This window comes from Zootoca vivipara, chromosome 6 (assembly GCF_963506605.1).
Source record: "Zootoca vivipara chromosome 6, rZooViv1.1, whole genome shotgun sequence".
Taxonomy (NCBI): domain Eukaryota; kingdom Metazoa; phylum Chordata; class Lepidosauria; order Squamata; family Lacertidae; genus Zootoca; species Zootoca vivipara.
In genome coordinates, this window is record NC_083281.1 from 5,078,850 (window position 1) to 5,105,133 (window position 26,284).

The following is a 26,284-nucleotide window of genomic DNA, read 5'->3' on the forward strand; positions in this document are numbered from 1 at the left end:
CTGATCCCATCTTTAGGGCACAGCAATTGGAAGCTTAAAGGGAACTCTCAGATTTTTTTTCTCCTTTGCAAGCAGGACTTGCTATCAGCGCCAATTAGCTGATAGGTAGGGACAGCGTCTCCTACTGCCGAACTACCTCCCAAGGAACCATTGGAAGCTGAAAGGGAACGCTCAGTCTTTGCAAGCAGGCCTCTCCATCAGCGCCCATCAATTGATTGGGGGTGACAGCAAGCCCCCCACTGCAGTCGACCGAACTAGCTTCAAGGGAACAAGCAGAAGCTTAAAGGGAATTGGTGTTTGTCTCCTTTGCAAGCAGGGCTTGCTCTCTGTTAGGGAGGTGGCGGTGGGACAGGTCAGAGGGTGGAGGGGGAGCAGAATGATTGGATGCTGTCAGGAGTATGGGCAGGAGTCAGGTTCTGGGGCCTGTAGTGCTTTGCAGGACTGGGGCCTGCCTCAGCTTGTGCAGGAGAAGCAAGGAGTGGCCACTCAGGTGAAGACCTCAGCTTGTGCTGGAGAGGCAAGGAGTGGTCACTCAGGTGAGGCCACTTGATACCTCACTGCACCTGGTGGCAGGAGCTGGGAGGGATAAAAGCTCAGCATTTCCCTTCAGCTCTTTGCCACAGCAACGCTATCCCTGCCTGGTTGCCTCTGTCCTCTTGGACCCTCGCCTTGCCGACGCCTTGCTCCTCGACCCTTGGACCTTTGTCTTGCCGACGCCATGCTCCTTGACTCCCAGACCTTTGCCTCTGCCTTGCTCCTTGACCCTGCGACTACCTGCCGCTGAACCCTCAACCTGGCACCTGTTCCTGCTTCTACACCACCATCTTGCCTCTGGTCCTGACGTCCTCAGCCAGGGCTTCAACCGCCCGCCGACCGGACCGTGACAGATGCTGAACAAGCAACAGGCCTGAGTAAGAGGTGGGGGGCTGAGGTTGCAACAGATTCGCAGGAGCCTGCCGGTGGGACTGTGTTCAGCTCCCTTCCTCCCTTGTCTCCAGGAGCAGGGAGGGCCTTGCGTGCAGCAGAACAGAGAGCAGAGTGGGGCCCTCCCCGACAGTCTAAGGCTGCTGGGAAAACATCCTACCAAGGAGGAGAAGTAAAGGGAAGTTGGAGGCACAGGTCGCTAATTCTGCAACTGCTTTACCAGGGCCAGTCTTGCCCCATAGGTTTCTCTGCTTGCATTCTGTTTCCTCCTGAGTATCCCTGACACCGGGAGTGCCAGCTGGGATCCGCCTCATGCCTTCAAAGTGACACCTTGACAGCACCGATCCATTGATCTGGTGTCTCTTGTTATAATGGCATCAAGTGAATGATGGCTGGATCCAGTCCCCCACTCCACAACTAGGTATGGTTGCTGCGGCCACCAGATCCAATCACAAAACCCCCATGCCTGCAATTTTTGGCAATGACTGGGTACAGGGAGGTCAATCTGAGCTCCCCACCCCTCTGCTCACTCCGGCCCTGCAGCAGAGGGTGATCTCCACTGCACTTGGGCACCACTAGTGGCCAGGAGGTGGCAGCGCAGCTTTTGGACCTCCAGGCCGCCAGGTGACGTCAGAAGCCAACGGGAGCCCCCTTTAAACTTCTCGGTTTCTCCAGAGCAGTGAGAGACATGAGAGAAGGGTCGGCTGCTATGATCTAGACCAGGCACCCCCAAACTGCCGCCCTCCAGATGTTTTGGCCTACAACTCCCATGATTCCTAGCTAAGAGGACCAGTGGTCAGGGGTGATGGGAATTGTAGTCCAAAACACCTGGAAGGCTGAAGTCTGGGGATGTCTGATCTTGACGTGTGTACAAACTGACCCGCACCCAGTGAATGCCAGACACTTGCCTGGCTGGCTCAGATACGGCCTCCAACGCCTGCTGCTCCATGGCGTGCACTGAAAAACCCACATTTCCCCCTCTTCTTTGTGAAATCTCAGTGGCAGTTGTCTTCCAAGACTATTTTCGGTGTCAGATTAGCCGGGGCTGACTCCCCCTCCTTTCCACCTGCTTGTCGGAGGGGCATCTGCTTCGAGTGCCCGCCTGTAATTTATGAGGTGTCCTTGCCTGCTGTGCCAGCCCGGCGGCGAGACACAGCCTTAACGAGCAGCGGACCTTTAACGAGATGAACGCCGGTGGCATGAATCTTTTTAATTTCCTCTGGTGTGACGCGAAATGTAGCCTTTTGCGCCCACCCCCTCCTTCCCTCCCTCTCGTGCACTTGACAGCTCAAAGGTCTGGGAAGAGAGGAGAGTTATGGGTATGGATCAGGACCAGGGTCAGGGAGAGAAGAACCAGGGGCTGAGGCTCAGGTGGGTGGATGAGTGGGTGGCGCTGGCATGAGGGAGGAGCCAGATTCCCTGGGGGTGGGGCTTATCAGAGCTGGATGAGCCATTGAGCAAAATCTTCTTTGGCGATCCCTCGTAGCTGAGTAAGATTGTCTTCCGTAAGCACGGTTTTAACAGTGAGTCTCTAAGTGACTGTGGAGGCCAATTCTGGATCCACACGTCCTTCCACAGTGGGGACATTGCTTTCCGGGCGGTAGTTGATACCGGTGAGGGTTTTCCAAGCATGCCTTCCTCTTAGCACATTTCTCCCTTTTGTCCTGAGTTCGAGCGTCTTCAAAGCCCATGACACCTTTGGTCAAGGCAGTTCTCCAATTGGAGCGCTCGCAGGCCAGTGTTTCTCAAATGTTGGTGTTTATACTACCCTTTTAAAGATTTGCCTTGAGAGAGTCTTTGAACCTCTTTCGTTGACTGCCAGCATTACGCTTTCCATTTTTAAGTTCGGAATAGAGTAGTTGCTTTGGAAGACGATCATCAGGCATCCGCACAACACGACCAGTCCAACGAAGTTGATGTTGAGGAATCATCGCTTCAACATTGGTGATCTTTGCTTCTTCCAGTACACTGGCATTAGTTCGCCTGCCTTCCCAAGTGATGTGTAAAAATTTTCAGAGACACCGTTGATGGAATCTTCCGAGGAGTTGGAGATAGCGTTTCTAAGTGGTCCATGTTTCACAAGCACACAGTAAGGTTGGTAGTACAATAGCTTTGTAAAGAAGCATTTTGGTTTCCCTGTGAATGTCCCTGTCCTCAAACACTCTGCACTTCAATCGGGTGAAAAATAAGCACGTGCTGAAGGCATTAACGGAAGGACCACAGAAATTTCCCATTGCTGGGTTTTCCATGGACCATATGGTGCAGCTGAATCAAGTTCCACAAAAAAGGCTCCGACAATAAGTGGAAAATTAAATACATACATACAGTACATTGTGTGTGTGTGTGGGCTACCAAACGTCTGGAATTTCCTGGATATAGCCAGGATTCGTCTATTGAAAATAGATTTTTTTAAAAAAATTGTTAAAAATGTCTTGGAAAATAGCTAAAAAACATATTTTTTCTGGAAGAGAGGAGATTTTCCCATAAAAACTCAACAAATTGTGTGTGTGTGGGGGGGGGAGCTCAAAAACTTTGCCAAAAAAACCCTCAAGAACTTTTGTCTTCACTTCTTGAAATATTGCAACCCTAATAGATATATATTAGGCGTGCTCTGGTCCATGGGGTCACGAAGAGCCAGACACGACTAAACGACTAAACAACAACAACAACAATATATATAAAATAAAATTAACAATATAGTGATGATAGAGATTCATGATATACATTAATCTTGGGAATACAACACAGCAAGCATCTGGTAACTGGTAAATGGCAACTCCGTCCATCAAAGGCTCCCATGATCATTCTTATCCTGGTCATGTCGGCTGAATTAGATAAATATTGAGGCTCCAAAATATTTTAAGCTCTTGGGGCCCTCTCTAGGCCTTAATCCGGTGCTGGAGTTTCTGTGCCTAAGGAAAAACCAACTTCCCCAGGGGAGGAGGCATGATGGAACTTTGGAGACAGTGGGCAGAGTTAAGGAGCAGCAAGGTTCCGTAGGGGCGGAGCCACAGTGGATCTGTGCATCTGTGGGTGGAGCTAGGGAAGAACTAGCTTCCCAGTGGGCGGGGCTATGGAGGAACCTGAATAGTCACACCTGTTATCTTCTACAAAATGATTTAAATCAATTTAAATCATGATTTAAAACACAATTTAAATCACTAGTTAGTAAGACTTGATTTAAATCTCTCTCTCTCTCTCTCTCTCTCTCTCTCTCTCTCTCTCTCTCTCTCTCTTTACAGAAAGACTCATTCTTGCTAGTGTAATCTTAATATTTACAACCAGATGAAGGTTTCATTTTTGGAATAATAAATTTTCAGCGTGGTTTTTACAGTTGTATCAAAAGTTACTGATTTGGTTATATACTACTGTATTAGAAATACATAGACCAATAATTATGAAATTATTGTGAGGTTTAATAAGTTAACTGTTTATATTTGGACAACTTTTCTGCTGTACTTTATCGGAAGGAGAAAAACAACCATTTCCTTAATAACAATTGAAACAATTTATTTAATTAAAACAATAACATTATAGCATATGTATCCATGTTTGTTAACTGATGTGGTTAAACTTTTTTTTTTAACTAACTTAGACTGAGTTTTAGCACACATGAAAAACTTTTTAAAAATCCTTATTTTTGGATGAATAACCCAGCTCTACCTCTCTTTCAAATCAGAACCAGTGAAGGCAGTGAAGGTCCTGTGTGAGTGCCTGGAGGCGGTTGGAGGATGGTGGATAACAGATTGAGGTTGAATCCTGACAAGACAGAAGTACTGTTCGTGGGGGACAGGAGGCGGGCAGGTGTGGAGGATTCCCTGGCTCTGAATGGGGTAACTGTGCCCCTGAAGGACCAGGTGCACAGCCTGGGAGTCATTCTGGACTCACAGCTGTCCATGGAGGCGCAGGTCAATTCTGTGTCCAGGGCAGCTGTCTATCAGCTCCATCTGGAACGCAGGATGAAACCCTACCTGCCTGAAGACTGTCTAGCAAGAGTGGTGCATGCTCTGGTTATCTCCCACTTGGACTACTGCCATGCGCTCTATGTGGGGCTACCTTTGAAGGTGACTCGGAAACTACAACTAATCCAGAATGCGGCAGCTAGACTGGTGACTGGGAGCGGCCGCCGAGACCACATAACACTGGTCTTGAAAGATCTACATTGGCTCCCAGTACGTTTCCGAGCACAATTCAAAGTGTTGGTGCTGACCTTTAAAGCCCTAAATGGCCTCGGTCCAGTACACCTGAAGGAGCGTCTCCACCTCCATCATTCTGCCCGGACACCGAGGTCCAGCACCGAGGGCCTTCTGGCGGTTCCCTCGTTGCGAGATGCCAAGTTGCAGGGAACTAGGCAGAGGGCCTTCTCGGTGGTGGCGCCCGCCCTGTGGAACGCCCTCCCATCAGATGTCAAGGAAATAAACAACTACCTGACTTTTAGAAGACATCTGAAGGCAGCCTCATTTAGGGAAGTTTTTAATGTTTGATGTTTTACTGTGTTTTTAATATTCTGTTGAGAGCCACCCAGAGTGGCTGGGGAAACCCAGCCAGATAGGCGGGGCATAAATAAATAAATGAACAAACAAACAAACAAACAAACAAACTCTTGCCCTGCAGTTCTGCTGTGTGCAAACTCCACCTGTGGGTGCATCTGGGAGGGGTATAAATAAATTATTATTATTATTATCATATGTTCACAGCAAAGCAATCCCGGAGGCAAAACATCCTTGTGGGTGTGTTACGCACCCCACACCAGATCCTACTACATGCAGACTCTTGGTTGCAGCGGGTTGGACTAAATGACCTTCCGGGGTCCCTTTCAAACGCCGACAATGATTTTATTCTTCCCTTTTGTGCACCAGCGCTGTCCTTCTTCGCTGCCCCCGGCTGTTATGACTCCTGCCAGACGGCATGTCACCCTCCCTCTTGCCTTCCCCACCCATCTCCTTCTGCTTTCCCCCTCTGTAATATTAAAGCACTTAATACACTCAGTAGAGCCCTCGAGCGCTGCCGCCTCGCCCTTGGAGTGCCCTTGGAGTGCCCTCGCCTTTTGTCTGGCACGCTGATGGAGCGTGGTGCTCGGGTTGCCGATGCGTTACACACCCCCTCCTCTCAAGCACCCTTCAGCGCAGCACCCGGTAAACGCCAAGAGCTCTTCAACTCCGGATCCACAGGGGGGGGGGTGCGTGGGTCCCACACGCCCCCACACACACACATGGAACACGGAAAGCCCCAACTCCATTATCCTCTCCCTGTCAAGTGGGGACTCAGAAGGGCGGCGTGGCGGAACCAGAAGTGGGGGCATCACCATGCTGCCACACTAACTGATCCCCAGTGTCAAAGCGGTGATTCTTCAACATCAACTTCGTTGGACTGGCCATGTTGTGCGGATGCCTGGAGATCGTCTTCCAAAGCAACTCCTCTATTCCGAGCTTAAAAATGGGAAGCGTAATGCTGGCGGTCAACAAAATAAGTTCAAAGACCCTCTCAAGGCAAATCTAAAAAAAAAAAGTAGTTTGAACACCGACAACTGGGAAACACTGGCCTGCGCCCAACAGCAACTCTCACACCCTGTGGTTTTGAGCGACTGGCATTCAGAAGAATCATAGAATAGAATCATAGAATCGTAGAGTTGGAAGAGACCACAAGGGCCATCTAGTCCAACCCCCTGCCAAGCAGGAAACACCATCAAAGCATTCTTGACATATGTCTGTCAAGCCTCTGCTTAAAAGGTAAAGGGTAAAGGGACCCCTGACCATTAGGTCCAGTCGTGACCGACTCTGGGGTTGCGCGCTCATCTCGCATTATTGGCCGAGGGAACCGGCGTATAGCTTCCGGGTCATGTGGCCAGCATGACAAAGCCGCTTCTGGCGAACCAGAGCAGCGCACGGAAATGCTGTTTACCTTCTCACCGGAGCAGTACATATTTATCTACTTGCACTTTGACGTGCTTTTGAACTGCTAGGTTGGCAGAAGCTGGGACCGAGCAACGGGAGCTCACCCCTGTCACGGGGATTCGAACCGCCGACCTTCTGGTCGGCAAGCCCTAGGCTCTGTGGTTTAACCCACTACGCCCCTCGGCCCGTAGACTCAAGCTGTAGGTACGTGTAAATAAACTATATAGCTGTCTCCTCCGTATCTCATTTCCAAAAGGAAACAAGATCCCCGTGTTAGGGGCTTGGAACCCCCTGAACTCTCGCATTGCTCAGAGATTGGGTGGCGGAGAACAAGATCATGGGCCAAGTAGCCTTCGCCTCCATTAGAGTTGATCTAATCCTCTTTCAAAGCCATTCAAGTTGGGGGAGGGGGCATCCCTGCCTCCTGTGGGAGGGAGTTCCACAGTTTAACTATTCATCTGTCCTGAATTTTCCAACATTCCACTTCATTGGAAGCAGGTGGAACTTGAGCCAACGACAAGCCAGCTCATTCTGGATTCGCCCCTCCTGAGTTAACAAGGGCTAACAGTGAGGCTAAGGCAGGGGAGGGAGCAGACACCCAAAGGCAGGGCTTGGACTGGCTGCAAGGGAGAAGGGAGGTGGGTGTGGAGGAATTAAGAGTGGGGTTGGCAGGAAGGTGACCCAGTTTTGCTCTAATGGACTACTTTTCCTTGTTTGGGGGGGGGGTTCCCCAGCTGGTGTGAAGAGGAAGGTGTCCAAGATGATCAAGGGTCTGGAAACCAAGCCTGATGAGGAACGCTTGAAGGAGCTGGGAATGCCTAAGCCTGGAAAAGAGGAGGCTTGAGAGGAGATACGGGAGGCCATCTTCAAATGAAAAGGATCTAGGAGTCTTGGTAGACCACAAACTTGACATGAGTCAGCAGTGTGATGCAGTAGCTAAAAAAGCCAATGCAATTCTGGGCTGCATCAAGAGGAGTATAGCATCTAGATCAAGGGAAGTAATAGTACCACTGTATTCTGCTCTGGTCAGACCTCACCTGGAGTACTGTGTCCAGTTCTGGGCACCACAGTTCAAGAAGGATACTGATAAGCTGGAACGTGTCCAGAAGAGGGCAACCAAAATGGTCAAAGGCCTGGAAACGATGCCTTATGAGGAACGGCTTAAGGAGCTGGGTATGTTTAGCCTGGAGAAGAGAAGGTTAAGGGGTGATATGATAACCATGTTCAAATATATGAAAGGATGTCATATGGAGGAGGGAGAAAGGTTGTTTTCTGCTGCTCCAGAGAAGCGGACACGGAGCAATGGATTCAAACTACAAGAAAGAAGATTCCACCTAAACATTAGGAAGAACTTCCTGACAGTAAGAGCTGTTCGGCAGTGGAATTTGCTACCAAGGAATGTGGTGGAGTCTCCTCCTTTGGAGGTCTTTAAGCAGAGGCTTGACAGGCATATCTCAAGAATGCTTTGATGGTGTTTCCTGCTCAGCAGGGGGTTGGACTGGATGGCCCTTCTGGTCTCTTCCAACTCTACGATTCTATGATTCTATGAAATACCTGAAGGGTTGTCAGGTGGAGGATGGAGGAAGCTTGTTTTCTCCTGCTTGGGAGGGCAGGACTCAATCCCATGGATCCAAACAACAAGAAAGGAGATTCTGATTCAACGTTAGGAAGAACTTTCTGGCAGCAAGAGCTGTTCACCAGTGGAATGTTCACCAACTCTCCTTTGTTGAGGATTTTAAAGCAGAGGTTGGATGGCCATCCATCAGGATTATTTAGTTATGGTTCCTGAGTTGCAAGACGATGGAGAAGATTAACATTGGGGGCCGCTTCCAATTTGCAATACTATGATTTTATTTGTTTTATTTTGTTTTATTTATTGAATTTATATAGCGCTTTATACCTGGAGGTCTCACATAGAAAGATCACAGTATATAAAATAACAAAAAAAGGAATAAATCAATCACACCGCCCTCTCCAAAAGAGCCACATTTTAAAAGGGTGTGGGGTATTGATCAGGTCAACCAAAGGCCTGGTTAAAAAGGAACGTTTTTGCCTGGTGCCTAAAGGTGTATAGTGAAGGCGCCAGGCGAGCTTCCCTGGGGAGAGCGTTCCACAGACGGGGAGCCACTGCAGAGAAGGCCCTGTTCTCATGTTGCTACCCTCTGGACCTCTTGAGGAGGAGGCACACGAAGGAAGGACTCAAAAGATGATCTCAGGGTCCAGGTAGGTTCATATGGAAAGATGTGATCCTTGGGGTATTGTGGTCCTGTGCCATTTAAGGCTTTATAGGTCAAAACCAGCACTTTCAACTGGGCCCAGAAACTAATCGGTAGCCAGTGCAGTCGGACCAGGATTGGTGTAATATGCTCAAACCGTCTTGCTCTGGTGAGCAACCTGGCCGCTTAATTCTGCACCAGCTGAAGTTTCCGAACCATCTTCAGAGGCAGCCCTACGTATAATGATAACTCTTATACAGTACATTCAAAGAGTGGAGGAGCTACATAAATCTTTGTTCCTCCGGCTGTTGTTGGGGGTGCAGCTGCAGCAGCTTTCATCATGTTCACCATTGACAATGGGCTGGAGTCCAACAGTGTCCAGAGAGCCGTACAGGTACAGAACAATAGAATCCCAGAGCTGGATGGGACCCCATGGGTCATCTAGTCCAACCCCCTGCAATACGCACCCATAGGGGGATCAGACCCGTGACCTTGTCCTTATCAGCGCCACGCTCTAACCCAGGCATCCCCAAACTGCGACCCTCCAGATGTTTTGGCCTACAACTCCCATAATCCCTAGCTAACAGGACCAGTGGTCAGGGAAGATGGGAACTGTAGTCCAAAACATCTGGAGGGCCGAAGTTTGGGGATGCCTGCTCTAACCAACTGAGATAACCGCCAAGGCTGTATTGACAAACCTCACCTTCCGGTTTGGCCGCTTTGATATCCTGGGCGTGTGTGAAACGCACTCTGCGTGTGCTCAGAAGCCAAAGCTGCCCTTTTCGGACACCACCGCTGTGATCCCTCTAGGTTTCTGGGCTGAGCGCATACCCCCACCCCACCCCACCCCCAATTTTTCAGCCCCTGTCCAAGAGCAGCGAGGGCTGGGCTGGATAAAGAAAGTATCTCTTTGTGTATGTTGAAGGTTTGAACCTTGGAAGTGGGGGGCATGTTATTGGGAATGTTGAGGGGAGGTGAAATTGGCGGGGGTGGGGAGAGGGAAGGAAGGGAAATAATTAAACAGGTTCTCCGCACAACATTTGTTACGTTGCCCTCTGCAGAAAACGAGAAGAATAGAAAACAGAGGAGGCTGAGCTGGCGAGGGGAGCTGCTTTTTAAAATATTATTTTAAAAGGTTTCAAGATGCTGCTCTGGGATCCGTTACAGGTTGGCAGCGGTTCCTCCCTCCCTCCCCTTCATTGCAACAGGCTTCTGCGTGACAGCGGTGGCAGGCTGGGGGTGGGGGGAGAGAGAGAGAGAGAGAGAGAGAGAGAGAATAAAAATTGCCTGTCGCTGTCTTAGGAGGAATACGGCAGTGTTGCGCGGAGCCTGTAATTGGAAGACTTCTCCCGTGATGAATGAACGGTGCTAACTGAGCCGGGTATAAAACTGAACGCAGGTCCCTCGCCTACTTCATTTGCAGCCGGACCAGGTGCAGAGAGCATCTCACCCGCTCCAGGAACGTCGCAAGCCCTCCCTGTCTCCGCCAGAGTTTTCAACTTATAGGTGAGTACAGTTTCGCTACTTTTTCTTATCAACACTCTGCACAGCAGCTAAAAAAAAAAGAGGAGGGGGGAATTGGTTGCTGGGTTTTAATCCCCCCCTTTCTTAGGTCCTTCCTCTTCTCCCTCAAAATGTTTTCTGAGGCTACGGAGGCTATATATATATATTTTTTCCTTTGTCACATCCGGGTGTCCAGAACCCAGCTGGAAAAAGGTCAGGGAGCTCAGGGGCAGTTGGTTGGCAAAGTTCAACCGGGAAGGGGGGCCCGATGTTTTGAGGCCGATTACAGCCTCAAAAGTCCCCCAGAAGGCACCCCGGCAGGACCCAGCCGAGGTGTCCCCTGAGCATGTGCAGAGTGTAGCAGGAAGCCCACAGGGAAGAAAGCTAGGAAATGGCCAGAACAAAGCCAGCAAAGTTTTGTGCCGATTTACAGAGCGGAATCCGCAAGGGGGCTGGACCTCACGAGGTCCACAGGTGTGTTTGAGAGAGAGACCCAGTCCAAATATTTGACCACGGGGAGATGGAACAGGCTGGCCGGTTCAGCCAGCGCAGGGGATACGAGCCACAATGTAATCTGTGCCAGTCTTAGCCTCGAAAAAAACGGTTCTCCAAACCAGACGTAACCTCTGTACCTGCATCGCATCTGTCCACACATGCTAGCAGAGAACTTGTCTGTGTAGAACCCACTCCTTTGAACCCGAGGTCAGGGGTCAGGAGGAGGGTGGGGTGGCTTACCGAGCCCCTAACCCCTGGCACTGTCCCTCAGGGGTGAGCTGTGCCTCAGTGCTAGAAGATCCCAGAATGGCATATCCGGGTGGCAGCGAGAGATTACCCCCCCCACCTGAAACTCTGAAGGGAGCTGCTGCAGGTCTCTCCCTTGAGAGGCAGGGACCACCTCTGTGGTTTTCAGGTCTGTGAGGCAGGTGTGGGCTACCTGGACGGAGGGGTGCTGCTCCTTGAGGAGAACGTGGATGGATGGCGTGTTTTTGGGGGGGGGGGGGAAGAGGAGAGAGTGTTTCCAATTTGCAGCTCAGCACATCGGCTGCGATTCCTGCATTTAAGCAGTGATCCCAGGGGGTTGGACTAGATGACCCTTGGGAGTCCCTCTCGTCCCACAGTTCTGTGATTCAACGGCCGCTGCTGCAGAGCGCTGAAGTGGACCGTGTCCCATATAATGCTCTCCCCTCCCTGACACAAGGACAACAATTGGCCAATTGGAGCAGAACTGGAGGGACGTTGTGGTGTTAAGTTACACACTCACTGACTCTCACCACTAGTCTAGCCGGCTTGAGGGTTTCGGAGAGGCAGCCGCTCTCCAGGGCATCAGGGACTGAGTCTAGCTAACTCGAGATCCTTTTAACACATTGCTGTGACCCTTCAGACACAGCTGAACTACAACTCCCATGAACTACAACTCCCTTTGTTGATGTTGGCAGGGGGCCGAGGGGCCATCGATTTCCCCAGGTACCCTTTCCCCCAAGCGGAAGATTGATACGGGAGCAATCCGATTCAATTTGCACTGGAAACCAAATTGATTTGGGTTTGCACTTCCCGGAACCATCTGAGGAACTGAAACAGCAGCCTTCCTTTGAAACCTGCAATTTTGCAATGTGGTTCTGTAGGAACCCCCCCCCCCAAAAAAAAGTGTGCAAAAAAATGAATGAACAGGGCTAAGGGATGCATACAAAGGCATCTCAGTGAGAACAACCCAGGAAAATCCCTTCTTATTGCCGGGGGGGGGGGGGATGCTTGGGGGGGGAAATGCATAGAAAGTATCAGGCAAAATATGAGGATATGTTTTCACTAAAGTGCTGTTGAATTTTCGTGGGGACTTTTTATTTCTAAAATCATGAACTGATGTGGAGAACTGGAACTCAGGACAGGGTAAGCAAGCAACTGAGGGCAGACCCGCACCGTATGTTTAAAGCACATCTAATGCACATTTGTGGGACGCGGGTGGCGCTGTGGGCTAAACCACAGAGCCTAGGGGCTTGCCGATCAGAAGGTCAGTGGTTCGAATTCCCGCGACGGGGGTGAGCTCCCGTTGCTCGGTCCCAGCTCCTGCTAACCTAGCAGTTTGAAAGCACATCAAAAGTGCAAGTAGATAAATAGGTACCGCTCCGGCAGGAAGGTAAACGGCGTTTCCGTGCGCTGCTCTGGTTCGCCAGAAGCGGCTTTGTCATGCTGGCCACATGACCTGGAAGCTGTACGCCGGCTCCCTCGGCCAATAATGCGAGATGAGCGCCACATCCCCAGAGTCGGTCATGACTGGACCTAATGGTCAGGGGTCCCTTTACACTTTACCTTTAATGCACATTTAAAGCACATGGCTCCCCCACCACCACCGAAGAATCCCTGGAGCTGCCGTTTTCCCTTGCACAGAACTACAATTCCCAGCACCCTTAACAAGCTACAGACCCCAGGTTTCTTTGGGAGAAGCTGCGAGGTTTAAATATGGGTGGACTGTGCTTTGAATTTGCAGCGTGACCCACCGAAGTCGACTCACTCGCCCATCCCTGCCAAGATCATGACTGGGGAGCCTCCAGTGGTATGATTCTACAACTTGTAGAATCATAGTGTTGTAGAGTTGGAATGGGACCCTAAAGGTCTACTAGTCCAGCCCTCTGCAATGCAGGAATCTCAGCTAAAGCATCCCTGATCAGATGCTCTCCCACTAAACGGTGCTCTGAAACACCCCCCCCTGCATGTGTTTTATTTATAGCAGTTACATCCCCACCTTTTTGTCCAAGGAGCACAAAGTTCTTCCCTTCTTCACTAAATGCCCACAACATTCCTGTGAGGTAGGCCAGGCTGAGAGGCAGTGACCGCCCCCCCCCCCGAGATCACCCAGCGAGTTGCATGACCGAGATGAGATTTGAACCCGGGTTTCTCCCAGGTCTTCATCCGACACTCTAACCATTGGCTGTATCCCTCGGGATCAATGCTGATTATAAATTTCTACCTTTCCTTCCAGAAGATCCTGGGTCAGAAAAAGGCCAAAGCAGTCAAAAATGTTTAAAAACTAGGAAATAAAAGAATTCACATTTAACATAATTGAGAGCCATGACAGCTGTCTATGCTGACCAGTGGCAGACTCTGAAGGTCTGCAGCAAAAACTTGCTGTCAAAATGTATTTCAGGTAGATAGTCAGGAGGTGGGGGGACTCTCCTTCCTTGGAGGGTTTTAAGCAGAGGTTGGATGGCTGTCTGTCATGGATGCTTTAAGCTGAGATTCCTGCATTGTCTACACTGTCAGGCAGCAGCTGGCCAGGATTTCAAATGTGTGACATTCCCAGGTTTATCTGGGCATGACCGGGATTGGGGTGTAGTCACTCACCCCACAGCCGTGGCCCTCCCCAGTTCCTTCCCCTCGCACCCCCACTCTGCAACCATTCATGATAATGGGGAGGGGGTTCTGTGCCTCAGTGGCAGAACACCTGCTTGGCTTTCAGAAGGTTCCTCGGTTCAATCCCTGGAAATCCAGGTGGGACTCCCTGTCCAAAACCCAGGAGAGCTGCTGTGAGTCCATTTACCAGGCATGGCCAAACCTGGCCCTCCAGATGTTTTGGGACTACAATTCCCACCACCCCTGACCACTGGTCCTGTTAGCTAGGGATGATGGGAGTTGTAGTCCCAAAACATCTGGAGGGCCAAGTTTGGCCATGCCTGGTTTCGACAATTCCAAGCCAGCCGGCTACCCGTGATCTGACAGCTTGTTGTGTTTCTGTTTAAATCAGACCCTTATTCGGAGCAATGAGGACTGGAAACTTGCTTCGTTTTTAGGTGGGAGGGTAAGGATGTAGCTCAACGACAGAGTGTCTGCTTTGTATGCTGAAGCTAGTTAATTGGTCGAATCCTCTTTTCGAACCACCCAAGTTGGTAGCCATCACTGGCTCCGTTTTAACTCTGAAGAGTGAAGAAGGACTTTCTTTTTTCTATTTCCCAAATCTTCAGCTCTGTTGGGTTTCCTTGGTTGGGAGAGAGCAGAGGACCTGCTGAATTTCAGAGAAAGAGCCTTTCTCACGCCTTTTGTATATAATTTTTAGTTTTCTGCTTTACAACTGAAAATACTCATTTTACATCCTTAAGACATCAACAACTTCCCTTCTTCTCTTTCCATGGTTCATTTTGCATATCGTAAATCCCTGCATATTTTTACAAAAACCAGACCATTCTGTATTCCATTATTGCATCCATCAAAACTTGTTTGCACTGCTGAATTTATCTTAATGCTGCCCGCATTTTCAGCTGCACGCAACTATTTCCCATATATCCAATAAACGTTTTCCAATCTTCTCTAAAACCTATGTTCTTCTTGTTCTCTTCTTCTATATTTTAAGACTGCAAGCTGTGTGTATTCTGTCAACTCAAGTTGCCATCCTTCTTTGGTTGGGACCTTGCTCGTTTTCCATTTTTGGGCTAACAAAACACGGGCCGCAGTAGTGGCATACAATTTCTCATGCCTTTTGAGTCAGCTGCAGCGAAAGCTCCTCTCGCTCTCAACACAGACCTCTGCCCGCCCCCCTGGAGTTCATCCCTCTAGAGGTACCCAGCATTTGTGCAGCAAATATCAGTACAATATCGATTCTCTCCCTCCCTGCAAAGGCAGAGAGAGTTAAAGCGGGGGGGGGGGGTTGCTTTGAAGGAATGTTGCTTTGCAACGCCATCGGAAAAGCATTTGTCACTGGCAAAGAAGTTGAGAAGCAAGCGAGTGTTTATAGCCTTCAGACCGATTCCCCTGGGTCTCAGGCTGGTCATTTTGTAGCAGACGCCGGCATCTAGGCTTAATGTCTGTTTGTGTGAGGTGCAAAATCTCGTGTCCGGTGGGAATTTCAAGCCTTTTAAGCTCACAGGAGATCTTTCTTCAGCGGAAAGAGCGGAGAGCCATGGGGACACCAGGAGCGGAGTCAGATTTTCATCCGCTTCCTTCCTTGCACACCTGGAAAAGGAAACCCCACTGGTAATGATGGGCAGTGAGAGAATTCTGCCTGTGCATGTCAGGCGTGTTATGTGCCGGCGAAGGAAGCAATGTACCCCTGTGAAATCTGCACCCAGAGAGATGCTGGGAGATCCAGGACAGAGAAAGAGAAAGGCATTGTTCGCTCAACGCATAGTTAAACTGTGGAGCTGTATCCCACAGGAGGCAGGAGGGTTTAAAAGAGGGTCGGAAAGGCAGCTACTAGCCACAAGGGCTGTGGTCTGCCTTGGGTCAGACACAGCAATTGCTGGAGAACTCAGGAAGAGAGAGTGGTCTTGTGCTGGTTTCCTATGGAGATCTGGTTGGCTGGACTCAACAGGCAAGAGCTTATCCAAACTTTCCATGTTGGTGACACACTTTTTGGACGTGCATCATTTCGCAACACAGACAAGGGGTCCCTTCCAACTCTACAATTATATGATTTTATGGAACCCCCCCCCCCGCTTCTGTTTCTGTGGGCAGAGTCTTTCATAAAATCATAGAATCTTTAGAGTTTGAAGGGACCTGAGGGTCATCTAGTCCAACCCCCTGCAATGCAACAGAGCTAGAAGTCTATAAATCTATAGGAGAGAGTTCTTGACTCAAGAGGCATCAGGGGCAGGGGGTGCAGAGCTACAGATGTTTCAAAAGCCTGCAATTGCATCAATACGTGCTGCGACATCTCACTTTTTTCAAGGCGACTTGCTGGTTTTATGAAGCACACTGGCCAAAAATACTCCAGACATTTGTTTTATTCATTTGCAAACAGACACCTTCTGTTGCTTTGCCACTCCTCATTTCTTTCTCTCCCTATCTGTAACCTTCCAAACAAGATAAACAAAGCTAGCTTTAGGCTGTTGTTGTTGTTGCTGCTGCTGCTGCTGATATGCAAATAGATTTCTATGCATTGAAAGTTGATTTGCAAATTTGCCTCTGTGAAATCAGTTCTGCATCTCGTAATTCGAGCTTGTGCTTTCTGTTCTGCCACTTTCTGAGCCCTTCTCGACTTTGGGGAGGGTGGTGGAGGAATGCTATCTAGAGACTGTGAATCTGTCAACCCTCTCCCAGTGTTTCTTCTCCTAGCTCAGGCATAGGCAAACTCGGCCCTCCAGATGTTTTGGGACTACAACTCCCATCATCCCTAGCTCACAGGACCAGTGGTCAGGGATGATGGGAGTTGTAGTCCCAAAACATCTGGAGGGCCGAGTTTGCCTATGCCTGCCCTAGCTGTTCCCCATCCAGTATTCCTCAGCTTCTGCCTTCTGAACTATGCCCCTCAGCAAACCGCTCTTCCAAATCTATACAGCGGTACCTCGGTTTGCGAACTTAATCCATTCTGAACTTGCCTTAGGGGTAGGCAACCTAAGGCCTATGGGCCACAAGCGGCCCACTGAGAAGCTCGCTCGGCAAGTCCCCACGCACAGCGCTAAACTGGCACAACGCGGCACGGGGGACTTGCTTCCGCAGCGCCGAAAATGGCATCTGCGCAGGCACCGGAAATTGCGTCTGCGCAGAAACAGATGCCAGAATCATGGGGGCACAGCCCACAGAGGGATCTCCACTGGAGTGAACCAGCCAAGGCGAGGTAAACCTTGCCGACCCCTGTCTTAGACGGCGGTAAATTTCGCAAACTGGGACACTGCTTCCAGTCTTGCGGAGTTCGTAAACAGGGCTGTTCTGAAACCGAGCTACCACTGCACTGTCCTCCTGGTCCGGGGAAGATTCAGGATCCGGATCCGGAACAGGGAGAGGCTCCCACCACTCCTCCTCAGTGCAGCCCTTCTCAGCACGGTCCCTGACATATCACACCTTCATTCTTCCCATTTGTCAATACCAGTCTCTTAGCTACCATTAACCCTGTCCTCTTTCTGCCTATCAGGTGTCTGGACTTGCCAAGCCATCTCCTGGAAAGAGGAGCTGCGGCAGTGAGAAAATGTGGTTGCTGGAGAAAATCCGTGGCTCGGTGGAGAACGGCAGCTCCCGGGGCAACGGCGACTCCGGGGATAAGCAGTCCAAGGGGCCTCTGTACAGCAATGTCCTGACGCCGGATAAGATCCCGGATTTCTTCATCCCACCCAAACTCCCGATGGTGCCCCCGGAAGCAGAGGGGGCGGAAGGGAAAGCAAAGCCCAACCTGGGCATGTCAGCCTCGGAGCAGAACCTCTCGGCCCGCAAGCCACAGCGCAGCCCGCGCTTGCCAGCAAAAGCCGCCTCGGAGAGCAAGAATCTCCTGAAGGCCGCCAGCCGCCACATCATCCAGATTGAGAGCGCGGACGAATGGGCGTCCGAGGAGGACTTCAGCACCAATGCGGACCCCCAGTCGCAGACGGCCATGTCCCTGCCGTACGTGCCCAAGGCCCAGACGTCGTACGGCTTTGCGACGCTCATGGAGAGCCCCCACACTCGCCGCAAGGAGTCCCTCTTCCACAGCGAGCACACCAGCCTGTGCCCGTCGCAGTCGACCTCTCCCAGCTCCCAGCGGAGGTCCCCCTCGGGAGGGAGCAAGACGAACGGCGAGGGCGGCCACCTCAACCCTTCAGACATCGGCATGTCCCTCATGAACCCCTACCGCTACTTCAGCGGCGGCGAAAGCGACACGTGCTCCTCGGCCGAGTCGTCGCCGTTCGGCTCCCCCTTGCTCTCACGCTCTGTGTCGCTCCTCAAGATCTTCAGCCAGGAGAGCCAGTCCAAAGTCATCAAGCTGAAGCACTCGGTCGCACGCAACAGCTCCCTCTCCACCGATGACAGCTCGGCTGACACAAGCCCCAGCATGCAGCGGCGCCAGCGGAGCGCCTCTCCTTCCACGGGGGGAGCTGGCGGCGGCTCAGCGCAACAGTCCGCAGCGCCAGCGGACCAGCCAGAGCGGCTTCACAAGGAGCACATTATCCCGCTGAGCAAAGGAGGCAGCATGCGCCTGGCGGCCGAGTACAACCCTTCGAGCGCGCGCCTGCGGGTGCGCGTCGTCACGGCGGAAGACCTCTACGACAAGCACTGCGATGCGCGGAGCATCAACTGCTGCGTGGCCCTCTACCTGAACCCGGGCAAGCTGCAGAAGCAGCGCAGCACCATCATCAAGAACAGCCGCTACCCTGTCTTCAACGAGGATTTCTTCTTCGACGGGCTGGGGGCCGGCAACGTGAAGAAAATGTCCCTCAAGGTCAAGGTGCTCAACAAGGGAGGCAGCCTCAAGAGGGACACCCTGATGGGAGAGAAGGAGCTCCCCTTAACTTCTTTGCTCCCCTTTTCATAAGGCGGCCTTGGTAACGCCTCCCGTTTGCACCTGTCCGTCCCTCCCGGAACGGCTTGTTCCTCCACCCTGTAAATACAAGGAAGTTGGAGGGGGAGGCTGACACAAGAGATGGATGGGCTGGCTACTCAGTGTCCCCCTCCCCCCCCCAAAAATGCTTGCTGCATGTGATAGGGCAGGGAGGGAGGGAGGGGACTAAGCATGTACTCTTGCTGGCTGCCGGTGTGATCCCTTTCCTTGCGAGATCGAAAATATAATTGCCTGTCCAGGGTGGGGAGATTTTGCCCTGTGCACAGTGAGGCGTTCTGAATTTATCAAAGAGATGAGCTCATTGTGGGAAGATAGGGGGCGGGGTGACTATAGGGCTGTAAGGCTGGGAAGGGATCCCCAGAACAGATTTTGTTGCGGCATGACGATGCATGAGCGCAACGGGCTTTTTGCTCTGTTTCCTTCTCCCTGTTGTACCTGGACCCCATTGAAACGCATGCAGTGTAGCAAACTGGTGGTCCCCAATGGCCGCCAGCTGTGCTTGACCGACATTGCCTGAGCAAAGGTCGGGAATTAATCCGGTAGGAGACAGTGTGAACCAGGGGTCGCCAACCTTCTGGGATCTGTGGGTGCATTTAGAAAAGCTTGTGGTCACATGACCTGTTCTGTTGGGTTGGGTGCCGCGGAACGCTTCTATCAAGAACTAATTTGGGGTGGCAGTTAGGGGAAGAGACTTTTCTGCAGGTTGCCCGTGCTGCCACAGCTGCCGTGTTGGCGACCCTCGGTGTAAATAACCCAGTTGCCTTATGGAAAAGGAGACAGGGGGAAACGACCCTCGTTATCCAAACATCCTTGCCTTAACAACCTTTTGCAAACAGCGGGTTTGCATCTGGGAGCTGGGGGTGGCTCGTTCTTTTGCAAGGAGGTGCCCTAGCAAGGAATGGGCAGTGGGGAAGACTCAGAAGAACACCCCCTCCCCCTTTTCCAAAGCTGTAAAGCTGCTGTCATGGAGGCTAGCACCAGGTGTTTTGCAGAATTGGGATTTTTTTGGGTCTTTTTAACCTCCTTTTCCCATTGGGAACAGAAACCCAACAGGCAGAGCCACTCCCGGCGTGATGATTCCGCCGTGGGGAGTTTGTGGCTTTCCAGGGTCTGCATAATTGTGATGGGCCTCTGATATGCTGCCCGAACAGGTAACCCCACCTTTCTCTGGAAGCAGGGAAGCCCCCTTAAATTGCCTTACACTGCTCTGGTCCATATCTGGTCCAGGGTTTTCGGTCAGAGTAGGGTCTTCCTCATCTCTCCTGATGTCTGTGTTCCTTCTAACTGGAGATAGGGATTGGAACCGGGACCTTGTGGAGGCAAAAGCATAGTGCTCTATCGCTGAGTTACGGTCCTCCCCTTCCTTAGGAGATCTCAGCACAGATCCAGACCTCCCACGTGGCAGGCAAGGAGATAACCGGCGACACCAGGATTCGAACCTGGGACTTCTTGCATGCAACGCATGTGCTCTGTGGCTGAGCTATGGTTCTTTTCACATTTGGGATATCAGATTCCTATCACCCCCCCTCTTTCCCTTCCTCCTCCTACTTTTGGGGAATTCTTGTGCTCATTCAGGGTTCGCCCCCCCCTGTTTATCACTTCCTCAAAACCGACATGCCGCTCCTACTTTTGCACAAAAGAAAAGCACTTTTAAACGCCTCTATTTGGTGATGGCTAAGAAAGCTGGCACCTCTTTGACGGAGAGGTGCCAGAAAAATTGCCTGGGAATTCGTCTGTCCAACATGCCTGCCGTTTAATCCCCAATAAGCAGAGGCTGCTCATTGATGGTGGGGAATGCAAACACACGGGGCAAGGAGCCTCAGAGGTGCTGCAGGGGACACTGCAACTATAATAATATTTATTATTATTATTTATTTATACCTTGCCATTCTGGCTGGGTTTCCCCAGCCACTTTGGGTGGCTCCCAACAGAACATTAAAAACACGATAAAATATCAAACATTAAAAACTTCCCTAAACAGGGTTGCCTTCAGATGTCTTCTAAAAGTCAGATAGTTGTTTGACATCTGACGAGAGGGTGTTCCACAGGGCGGGCGCCACCACCGAGAAGGCCCTCTGCCTGGTTCCCTGTATCTTCGCTTCTCGCAGGGAGGGAACCGCCAGAAGGCCCTCGGAGCTGGACCTCAGAGTCTGAGCTGAATGATGGAGGTGGAGACGCTCCTTCAGGTATACTGGGCCATTTAGGGCTTTCAAGGTCCGCACCAAAACTTTGAATTGTGCTCGGAAACGTCTTGGGAGCCATCGTAGGTCTTTCAGGACCGGTGTTATGTGGTCTGGGCGGCCGCTCCCAATCACCAGTCTAGTTGCCGCATTCTGGATTAGCTGTAGTTTCCGGGTCAACTTCCAAGGTAGCCCCATGGAGAGTGCATGGCAGTAGTCCAAGCGGGAGATAACCAGAGCATGCACCACTCTGGTGAGATAGTCTGCGGGCAGGGAGGGTCTCCTCCTGCGTACCAGATGGAGCTGGTAGACAGCTGCCCTGGACACAGAATTGACCTGCGCCTCCATGGACAGCGGTGAGTCCAAAATGACTCCCAGGCTGCGCACCTGGTCTTTCAGGGGCGTTGAATGGAACTTTGGTACTGAAATCTGAGACACCAAGGTCCGCTACTGAACACTCACACAGAGACAGAGATGCTCTCCCTCCCCACCCCCCCTTATAATTTTGATGTTGTCGGGCCCCAGCGGACCTTTTGGGCCCAGGCTTTCCAGGACATGTGCTGGTACCATTCTCCAGCACCAAATCCATGATCTCTGCCCACCCCCCACCCCCAATAATCACAAGTAGTGCCTTCCTCACCAGACAGGGTTACGCTTCCACAACTGCGGAGAAGCACAGAGCCCTCTTGATCTCCCACTCCCCACCCCACCCTACCCCACCACCCCGTCGGGTGCCAAATGCTGCATACAGAACAGACAAGGCCTCCCTGGAGTGTTGCACAAAGCACAAACAGCTAGGGCTCTGATCAGAGCCAAGAAATCATTGGGAGTCCTGGCCTCTCAAAGAGAGAAAACAAAGGGAAGGTTGGTGATGTGCCTTTTCCCCTGCCCTTTGTCGGTTTGGGGAAAACCTTTTGGCAAAACGCCTCCTGCATGCTTGGGGATGGCGAGACACGGTTTTTATTGAGCTGTACCTTAATGATCTCCCCGCATGTCTGCTCGAAGGGCTTTCCTTTTCCCTCCCTAGGTGTGTAAATCCGAGTGTCGGAATTGAGCTGATGGCTTTCCGAGGGCGATTAATTACACCTCCCCTCGCGTAAAATTGAGACGTCTTTCCACTCTTCCTTTTTGTCCCAGGGGCTTTGACAGCGATGAGGAGACCCCTGTGTTTCTTGTTTAACTTCCACCTCCACCCCCAGCTCCTCTGCTTCCCCCCCCTTTCCCTCAATTCAACCCAAGCTCTGCTTCTCTCAGCCGCTGATTAAAATAAACAGATCAGCCTTCGGTCTGAAACCCCAGCAGACAGTAAACAGACGCATAGAAGCAAAATAATAAAAGGCCATCTCTCCAAGCGGTGGTTGAGGCAGGGCCGGAGTAGGCGATGGGAAACAATCATTCCCACATCTTTTTATCTCTCTTGGGTTGCTGTATAGATCAGGACCAAGTGCAGAACCTCAAGGGGCGCTGAAATCTGGGTTAACCCCCTCGGCTTTCTCTCCAAACTCCCCCACCCAAATATCTTGTCAACGGAGTGCAACTGATTTTTTTAAAAATATATTTATATATACAGATATAAAACTCTCTCTCGTTTTCTGTTGCTTGCGAAAGCCTCAGGCTTCTGGAGTTTGTGTGCCTGCCAAACAAAGGAGATAATCTTGTTGGTGTGTGTGTGTGTGTGTGTGTGTGTGTGTGTGTGTGTGGATTTGGGGAAACAACAATCTTTTTGTATTTGCTTGCTTAATTTCTATTGCACCTGAATTAACCTACCTATTTAATCTCTCTATCTAATCTGTTTTATCGGGTGGCTTCTGCATGGTTGCTGCTGGGTATGTTGCAAGCACACACCGGTTCGCCTTCCTGTTGCCCTCTTGGCAAACAATTTGCTTATTGATTGTTTATAATAGTAACAATAACAACAACAACTAATGGCGGTAATATTTGGGGGAGGGCTGTGAACTTCTGTCAACTGTATTTTGACTTTGTGCAATTTGGACAGTGGAAGGTGAATTTTGAGTGTAACCTCTACGAAAATGCTTCTTTCCTATGATCCGACGATTCCTTGTTACTGTATTACCAGTTGGTTCCTATTTCATAATTATTATTATAATAATTGTTATTGTTTTTTAATATATACATATATATAAAATACTTTTACACAGAGCATGGGATTTCTAACCCTTTCTCCAAGTTCTTGCATGTGCATGGAGTGATTTTTCTGGTCTCATTTTTTCTGGTTTCAACTCACGGAGTGGATAAGAGCTGGGGGACCCCTTCCTGAGCCTAAGAGTCACGGTCCCCCCCCCTTTTTAAAAAAAATCCTCACCACAACCCTGTGAGGGAGGCCAAGGTAAGGGGTGGCGGCAAGCTTGAGCGAGCTTCATAGCCAAGTTGAGCCACGATGTTCGGAGAGCGGCTGGGTAAAGATTGCAACCGGGGGTGGGGGAGGACCCCAGTCCTAGTCCGGTGCTGTAACCATTGAACCTCGCTGCCTCTCAACTGGTATATGGCAGCTGGGACTCTGAGTGCCTTCGGAGCAGTATTTTGAAAGCCTATATGCCCGGGGTGGGGAGCATTTTTTCAGCCTGAAGGCATCATTCTCAAGGTCAGTGAAGGGAGTGGCTTGGTTGGAGAGGGTGTGGCCTGGGGAAAGGGGCGTGGCCTGGGGATGGCTCCAAGGGCCTGATAGAAAGGGATGCAGGTGACGCTGTGGTCTAAACCACTGAGCCTCTTGGGCTTGCTGATCGGAAGGTCAGTAGTTCGAATCCCCATGACGGGGTGAGCTCCCGTTGCTCTGTCCCAGCTCCTGCCAACTTAGCAGTTCGAAAACACGCCAAAAAGTGCAAGTAGATACATAGGTACCACTGCGGCAGGAAGGTAAACGGCGTTTCCGTGCGCTCTGGTTTCCGTCACAGTGTCCCGTTGCCCCAGAAGCAGTTTAGTCCTGCCGGTCACATGACCCAGAAAGCGGTCTGTGGACAAACGCCGGCTCCCTCGGCCTGAAAGCGAGATGAGCACCGCAACCCCAGAGTCACCTTGGACTGGACTTAAGCGTCCAGGGGTCCTTTACCTTTTACGTTCTTTATTGAATTGGGGACCTGATGTTTCCCATCCCCCCAAATCCTATTCCCCCCAAATCACAACTCCTTCACTTCGCAAACTGCATCGCCTGCTAGCCTGTCTCAGTCCCGCCTGATGAATCTAACCCCCCCCCCAAAGGAGGTGGATTTGTGGCCTGAAACATTGGGAGGATAAAGTAATGGCAGTTTGCACCACCTGGGGGCTTTGAAGCGGCCTAAAACAGAAACATCCTCGCCAGGCCTGCTCTACGCGGCACGAAAACTAGCTTCTGGAATCGGCAAGTTTGGTTTTTTAAAGAGGATTAACCACTACACTACACTACACTACACTACACCTGAAGGAGCATCTCCACCCCCATTGTTCTGCCCGGACATGGAGGTCCAGCTCCAAGGGTCTTCTGGAGGTTCCCTCACTGAGAGAAGCAAAGCTACAGGGAACCAGGCAGAGGGCCTTCTCGGTGGTGGCGCCTGCCCTGTGGAACGCCCTCCCACCAGATGTCAAATAGATAAATAACAGTACCTGACATTTAGAAGACACCTGAAGGCAGCCCTGTTCAGGGAAGTTTTTAATGTGTGACATTTGAATGTATTTTAAGTTTTTGTTGGCAGCCACCCAGAGTGGCTGGGGAAACCCAGCCAGATGTGCGGGGTACAAATAAAAATATTATTATTATTATTATTATTATTATTATTATTATTATTATTATTATTTACTTAATGAGTAAACGCAAGCAGCTGATTCCTCGCAAATTTGGATTTAGGGCAATTCATCTGGATTCATCCCGATCAGGAGTTGAAACTTGCGGCGGCATCAGAAAAGCAGTCAGGAGAGAAGGGAGGGTGACAATCGCTCTATCTCTTCAACCCACTCTGTCCCCCCCCCCCCACCTTCACCTGCAAGCGAAAAATCTTGGTTCTCTATCTTTTCACACAATTTATCTATATCCATCCTTTACACTCCTATCCCGTGTGACAACCAGCTTAGGGTTTTGGTCTTGGACCCAGGTGAGCAGGGTTCGAATCCCCACTTGGCTGTGAGCAGATTTATGTATAAGCTAAATGGCCGGATTTATGTATAAGCTAAACACACACAAAAAAACTGCGGCAATTTGTTGTTGACAAAGGACAGCTGGACATATAAAGGGCCCCATTACCTTCAGGAGCTTAGGGCCTCATCAAACCTACGGTAAATCCGGCCCTGGCTGTGACCATAGGGGGAGCAGTCACTGCCTCTCAGCCTAACCTACCTCACAGGAGTGTTGTGGGGATTTCGTGAGGAGAGCGAGAACATAGACTTCCCAAGCTGCATAACTGCCAAGTCTCCCGTTTTTCGCGGGAAAACCCCGGATTTTAATTCATTTCCCGTTGTTATCCCGAATAGGAAAAGAATCCCAGAAATCCCCCGGATTTCCTACCTGCCAGGGAGGCTCCATTTCGGGTGCCGCTCTGCCCATGTCTGGGCACCGGAAATCGGGCAGAGCGGCAGCGGAAGTCACTTCTAGAGAAGAGGGTGAAAGATTGTTTACTACTGCTCCAGAGAAGCGGACACGGAGCAATGGATTCAAACTACCAGAAAGAAGATTCCACCTAAACATTAGGAAGAACTTCCTGACAGTAAGAGCTGTTCGGCAGTGGAATTTGCTACCAAGGAGTGTGGTGGAGTCTCCTTCTTTGGAGGTCTTTAAGCAGAGGCTTGACAGGCATATGTCAAGAATGCTTTGATGGTGTTTCCTGCTTGGCAGGGGGTTGGACTGGATGGCCCTTGTGGTCTCTTCCAACTCTATGATTCTACGCATGTCTGGATATCCGTAGAAGCGACTTCCGGTGCCGCGCCATTGCTGATCCCGGATTTTTCAGCGGGAGACTTGGCAGCTATGATGTCGCCCCATCAGATTTGAATTCCTCACACGCAAAAACGTCTTCCTATGGCCCCGCTGTGAAGGAATCTGCGAAAGTTAAGCTTCAACCCCCTAAAATGACACAACCTACAACCCAGGAACTCAAAGGGGTGGGACATATATGGCTTCCCCCCCCATATTTTATGCTTACAACAACCCTGCGAAGTAGGGTAGGATGAGAGACAGCATTTACTTATTTTATTTATTTATTGAGTCTATACCGCCCCATACCCGGGGATTCGAACCGCCGACTTTCTGATCAGCAAGCCCTAGGTTCTGTGGTTTAGACCACAGAGTATTTAAAATGAGTATTTAAAATGAGAGTTGTCCTCTTTTTTGCTCTTCGAAATATGGCACCC

At 50.7% G+C, this 26,284-nt stretch overlaps 1 protein-coding gene across 1 annotated transcript; it reads left to right on the top strand.

Annotated features, from left to right (window-relative positions):
• Positions 1-10,465: 10,465 nt before the first annotated feature.
• Positions 10,466-21,587, top strand: C2CD4C (C2 calcium dependent domain containing 4C). The gene is made up of 2 exons (XM_035120348.2): positions 10,466-10,540; positions 17,373-21,587. The coding sequence occupies exon 2, from the start codon at positions 17,427-17,429 to the stop codon at positions 18,741-18,743; it is 1,317 nt and encodes a 438-aa protein (XP_034976239.1). The 5' UTR covers positions 10,466-10,540; positions 17,373-17,426; the 3' UTR covers positions 18,744-21,587.
• Positions 21,588-26,284: the final 4,697 nt, after the last annotated feature.